The sequence below is a fragment of the Falco biarmicus genome, chromosome 4 (genome assembly GCF_023638135.1).
Source record: "Falco biarmicus isolate bFalBia1 chromosome 4, bFalBia1.pri, whole genome shotgun sequence".
NCBI classification, from domain to species: Eukaryota; Metazoa; Chordata; class Aves; order Falconiformes; family Falconidae; genus Falco; species Falco biarmicus.
This window is the reverse complement of record NC_079291.1, coordinates 97,411,805-97,417,804: the sequence shown is the minus strand read 5'-3', so window position 1 is coordinate 97,417,804 and position 6,000 is coordinate 97,411,805. Positions and strand designations below refer to the sequence as shown.

The 6,000-nt window shown below is 42.5% G+C and overlaps 1 protein-coding gene across 5 annotated transcripts in view; it reads left to right on the top strand.

The window, feature by feature from the left end:
• Positions 1 to 313: 313 nt before the first annotated feature.
• Positions 314 to 6,000, top strand: part of CEP15 (centrosomal protein 15) — a 34,373-nt gene continuing 28,686 nt past the window's right edge. For 2 of the 5 annotated variants that reach the window (XM_056335308.1, XM_056335304.1), the window contains exons 1-3: positions 314 to 400; positions 1,981 to 2,060; positions 2,795 to 2,918. In XM_056335308.1, the coding sequence (XP_056191283.1) occupies positions 2,008 to 2,060; positions 2,795 to 2,918 (177 nt within the window). In that variant the 5' untranslated portion in view covers positions 314 to 400; positions 1,981 to 2,007. Of the gene's footprint in view, positions 410 to 575; positions 873 to 1,980; positions 2,061 to 2,794; positions 2,919 to 6,000 lie in introns of those variants that run through there. The other 3 variants (XM_056335306.1, XM_056335307.1, XM_056335305.1) reach the window with 3 other exon arrangements.

The window sequence follows — 6,000 nt, the reverse complement described above, 5'->3', positions numbered from 1 at the left end:
CGATGGGTTTCACCGCGGACAGCGCCTGAGCCGCTGCCGCCCTCCACCGGGCTCCAGCCCAGCACGGCCACCCGCCACTGCCGCCACTGCCGCCACTGCCGCCACCGCCGCGGCGCGTGCCCCCTCAGGCGTAACGGCCGCCGCGCCAGCCCGCCCTCCAGCCGCGGGCCGCCCGCCGGCAGTGATTGGGCCTTGCGTTCTCTCGTTCCTCCAATCCCAGTGCCGGAGGGGGATCCCGACCTCGCCTGATTCCGCCTACCGAAGCGCAACGAGGCCAATCAGCGCCTACGGCTGGGCTCCACCTTTCCGGCCGTCTCCATGGCAGCGGGGGGGTGGGTTAAGGCGTCGCGGAGACCATGGTGGGTGATTGTTTTCCTTTTCGAAGCCGGCGAGGCTAAAGGTAAACTAGGTCTGCTTATTTATTTATTTATCTTTCCTGGCTTCTCCCCCCTCAATCCTACAGAGTGGTGCATTCCGACGGGCTTGTAGACACCCCAGCCCCCCCCCCCCCCCCCCCCCCCCGCAGTGGTAGGGTTAAGGGCGGTTCCTACGCGCCGCTTCCCGCTCCCCCCGCGGCTGCTGCTCTCCAGCCTCACCAGGGCCGCCGGCCTGAGGCGGGGCACTTGTCCCTGCTGCCGCCCCCCAGCGCCTCCCGGGGGCTTCTGGCGAGGCAGGGCCTCGGCGTGGGGCAGCCGGAGGGGCCTTGCCCGCAGCGGCCTGGCCTGGCCTGGCTTACCTCACCTCACACCTTGGCCGCCGCCTAGGGAAGATGTGTGTGAGGCGGTGGCCCCGGGTTGCTGCGGGCGGAGGGTGCTGAGGCTGGGTGCCCGTTCATTGTGACTGTGTAAGCCAGGCTCCCTGAAGGAAAAGGGGTGCGTACGGTTGTGCTTCCCCGTGCTTCAGTTTCTACCGTTGCCAGTGAAGGCATTGCCTCCTGAGGAGAGACATCACCTGGCCTAGCGAGTGGCGTGAGGCCTGGGCTGAGGGAAGGGTACCGAGGTGCTGTGCCCCTCATGCCCCTCGTAGGGGAGGTGCCAGCAACAGGCATCTCTCTGGCAGTGTGGTGAAGCATGTATCGCTAGAAAATGGCCTCCACCAAAGTCGGCATGCACATGTAAATAGCTTATTTCAAAGTGAAGTGTGATTCTCGACGGAGAGGAGGCCCTTCCTGATGCTACCGTATCTTCATGAGATCTTTCAGTTCTCCCACCTTTCAACATTGTGAACATGCGATAGGTTCTTTAGTTTTGCTTAACGTGGCAACGGTGCAGTCACCTCTGAGGTGGAAAAAACACTAAAACACTTTCAGCATTCTGAGAAGTTCTGTAGGATCCTGATTTGCATGCGGTGGGCAGTTGGTCTCCTTCATATCTCAAAAAAAGTAACAGTAAACAGTTTAAGCTGTGTATTCCATCCTGTACTGTGTTGCAGTACTGAAGAGCTGAGCTCAGAGAAGTCTTCACTTTATTTTTCAAGCATGCAAAAATTAAATTGGTTTGGTAGCCTAAGTTACTTAGTTTAATCATGCCTGTACTTAAACGTAGATTTCTATGAACAGGGCACTGTATCTGTGAGAAGTAGTTATAAATTATATTTACAAGAATAACTTTGTGTTCAGAGTTACTGCCCAGAAATCACTAACGTAAACAGTAATACACAAATCATGCAAGCACGCAGTTTGCCGGTGTGATTGTAAGCACCTGAAACTTGAGAAAACTTAATACTAAATCTGAAACTTGAAAGTCAAATTATAGTTATCTCAGAAATTATTAGAATGCAGTGAGATTTTCCTAAAACATATTGTGAACGTTGATAGTGTGCATGTAGTCAAAGCATAATGTAAAAATGTCTTGCAGGTTTTGTGTAGTTAGCTGATGTATAAATATCATGCATGCAACTTTTTAACACAGGATTGTTGAATACTGAAAAATGTGTGTATGCCTTTGGAAGATTTTATTTTACTTGGTTTTCCTTTTATAGTGACAAACCTGGGCCAAAGAACTGAAAATGTCATCCGGTTTGGCTCAGGAGGTTCACCTTGCTAGGAGACATGGAGAGATGTAAGTAATTGTTTCAGCGCTGTGGCATGCCTCGCAGCAATTTGTGTCGTGGCCTTGCAAGACCTCCCTTTCCACGCATGACCATCCTGTGAACAGTGAATTTGAGCTCTGTACAGAGCACAGTGGTATTTCAACAAGGGGTTAGTGTTCCAGGAGGTGGCACTCTTTCTTCATGAACTATTGGAATTAGCATCCTTGCTTGCTGTTAAGGGTGTTTAGGTTGATGAGGGTTTTGACTTCCAGTGGTGCTACTGGTTTAAGATCTCCATTGTTAACCTCCTGTCACCATTAAATTCCTGTTTGGGGAAGGTAATTGGATTCTCTCACTGTAGCCTCAATTATGGAATTGCTGCTTTGTTGCCCTGTAAACTCAGATTGTGAAGCAAATACAGTAATGAGTCAGAAAAATCTGCTTTTCTTGTAACAACTAGTACTTGCCAATGAGCAAGAGTAGCACTGATCAAGTCACCCCATCCCACCCTGTCTTTCCTGTTCTGGGAGATTTAGTGCTTCTAAGCACCTTAGCATATGAGGACTGCTGGTTGCAACGTTATAGCTTCATACAAGCACAGCAGGTGGTGTCTGCCTGTACCTTTTCCCTCCCCCAGCACACCCACCCTACAGCCGGCTTAATTAGCCCCATAGTTTTGAGAAAACTGGGTAAGGTAAAAAGGTTATTTTCTAGCTCCTGAGAAAAATGTTCTACCCACTTAGCAAAATGTTTTCCTTTGTAGACTGTCTCAGAGATCAGAGCTGCTACAGCAGATGGAGACTTATCTAGGAGACAAAAAGACTAAAAAGACATGGCAAACTCAAGCAGCTGATGCAGCTCATAAAAGGAATGCAGCACTTTTAAATGTAAGTTTCTGCAACTACCAGGAACCTCATTGAAATGTCATGGTTATGTAGCTTAGAGGATTTTAAAAAAAAGCGTTTGCTCTATAGTTATCATTTGAATTCTCCTATATACAGTTCCCTCTTCTGGAACTTGACCAAAAGTCTTAAATGACAAGTCTTTATTATCTGATGGCATTGCTACCTTTTCCCATGCCCTTCTTATATGAGCCTCGTGGTGGCAGCTGCTACTATCTTTTTTTTTTTTTTCCTAAGTACATGTAGAGTTGCAACACATGCTATTACACGTCTGCCTAAGAGAACTGAGTCTGACAAGTACCTACAAGTCTTACAGTACCTGTGCAATTTTGATTCAAGATACTGGGGGGTGTTTGGAAATAGGGGCTAACCAGCCTGTAATGTTGTTAGTCCAGGGTGGGAACCATTCTCCCACTATGATTGTGTGAAATTGTGGAAGAAGTTCTCAGTTTAATGCTTTTCTTTAGAGTGACAAAGAATCTTACTTCCAAGTCTGTAAAAGCAGTATTTAGTGTTTCTGGCTCTTCCTAGTGATGATACTGTTAATAGCTGTTCTACATGCCTGTTGTTGTATTTAGGTAAGATTTCTGTTTCCTAGGTAAATTAATCAGAAGTCAGAGAATGGGCAATTAAAAAGACCTAGGTTTGATGCCAGGGACCAGTATGCTAAAACATCTTCTGGAACCCCTAGCTTAGGCATCTGAGTCTGAAGAGATTGCACTTGACCACTGACATGAGCATGCATTTGAAAAATGTATGTCTGTTGTTCAGGAAACAGCAGAAAACTATACCTCTTGGCATTTTCTTTAAACTCTTACGTATTAAGTGTCTATATTACATGCATTGTGTTTATTGAAGTTGTAAGTTTTATTCTAGAAAATTGCAAGATTCATTTGTGTCACCAAAATATTTTTTTTCTTCATGCACAACCTGGTTAAGGTTTAAAATGTTCACATTTTGGGTGAGTGTAACTCTATTGAAGGCCCTCTTTGTATTTAAATGGAAGTTATATTTAGAGAGTGGCAGACAAGGGAGAACAGTTAATCTGGGATGCCTTCTTAATTATTCTGTGGCAAGATTTTTCAACTTGGACTGCGGAAAACTGGTGCGTTCTAGGCTGGGGCAATCAAACCCCTCTGTATCAGGTATAGATATGTGTAGGTGCTTCAGTGGGAGGCTGTGGAGAAGTGGATAATTTGTTTATTTTTTCATAGTTCATGCTCCATTGATTTAGTAAATTGAGCCGTTATAAATGCCGTTTTCAATGTGCATTTTATAATAGATTTTTATTTCATAAATACATTTTTTTATAAATTATATGTATTTTATAAATGCATTCTCAGTTTACATATACAGGCAAACATAATAAATATAAGGTATATTTCTGCATGCTGAAAGCTTCTTGTATTGGAAATGTTAACAATAGCTCAGACATATACAGAGTGTAAATATTTCTGCAGTTAAACAGATATTTGCCATCTTCTGTCACATCCTCAAAATTGTTCCTTTCAAGTGTCAGAAATGTTGGTGTTTGTATGGAAAAAAAGCAAAAACATATGTATCAAAACAAATTCTGTTGCAGGATAAAGTAGCATAAATCAGTTTAAATCTATTAATTTTATACTAGTTTTAACAGGCATGCACTCCTGCAGATGCTTTCTGATAACAGAAGAAAACAGGAAAAAAAAAATCTATGCAGAATAATATATGAGAAGCTTGAAAACAAGACTGATTAATGTGCCAGCTTCAGAATATTGTTCCTGATACCAGGCACTGTACATTTCACAGTTACCATGTGGAGAGTTGTTGATTTGGCCTACTCAAAAATACATGGACATGATGAAGTGTTATTTTTTTATTTGCATTTCTGGTTTTCTGCATGTAAGCAAAATCAGTTGTTTTCAGTATGTGATCATAGCAAAAGACATTTTTCTTTCTCTGTGTTAGTTGATATTTATGCACAGGAAAGCATTTCAAAATTAATTTATTTTCTAATCAGTAGGAAGCAAGGAACTAAACTTGTTCAGTATTTTAACATGATTATCAGAGTATTTTACTTGTCTTTAGAGGGAGACTGCAGATTTGGGAAATCTGTATCATTTAGTACTTACATAATGTTGTTGTAATAAAAGCAGAAATTAGACTAGTATTTATAAGCTAATTTATGACAGGTTGTCAGTAGTATTTCTTGTGTTTAGCTGTGCAGCTTATAACATCAAATAGAAAACAAAGAGTATGCTATACAGGAATTAGTATTGGGAAGGTAATTTAGACCAAATTTGCTTTCCTTCACAGGCATGTAATTCTAGAATTATTTAAGTGAGATTCTGCCAGACTCATATCAATATAAGTGACAGCTGAATTTGGTCCCCTAAAAGTGATGCATGTGTCATGCAATCCATTTTACCTCTGGGGAAGGGTCTTGAATTGTTTTTGTTCCAGTCCTTGTGGTTTTAGGGGAAGCATTGTGAGATGCTCTCTTTTTTTCAGTACTGTGACATACTAGATTTGCTGGGTTTTTTTCCAAAGAAGCTTACACTGCTGATGTATTTATTTTTATATTGATGATGGGGATTTCTTTTTCATAAGAAGTTTACCAGTTGTATAGACACACAAGGAGTGCCATCTAATTTCTCAGTAGTTCTAGTTATTTTCTAAAGCATACTGCACCTTCCAGCAAAAATTTCTTTCACTGTCTGTCATTAAATCAGTATTCTGAATGACAATAGACTGCACAACATAAAACTAGAGTGAGCAACAAAAAGACACTTCCAATATCTAGGCTATGCCAAAGTGACCTTCTCTACTAAACATATCCGCACAACTGCTGTCTCCTTTCTTGCCTGCAAGACACTCTTTTCCTATCACCATAAACATTGCAATGATTTATTTGAGTATATAAATAAATAATAATCTTGATTGCTGTTCTTCCTTCCTGTGAAAATTCCTACAGGAATTTGGAAGAAGGAATCAGAAAGGAGGAAAATCCTATGAATATGAAGTGAACATTACTGATTGATCCTTCTTCTCAGTATGGTGATAACTTCTCCAGACTTGGTCTGAACCA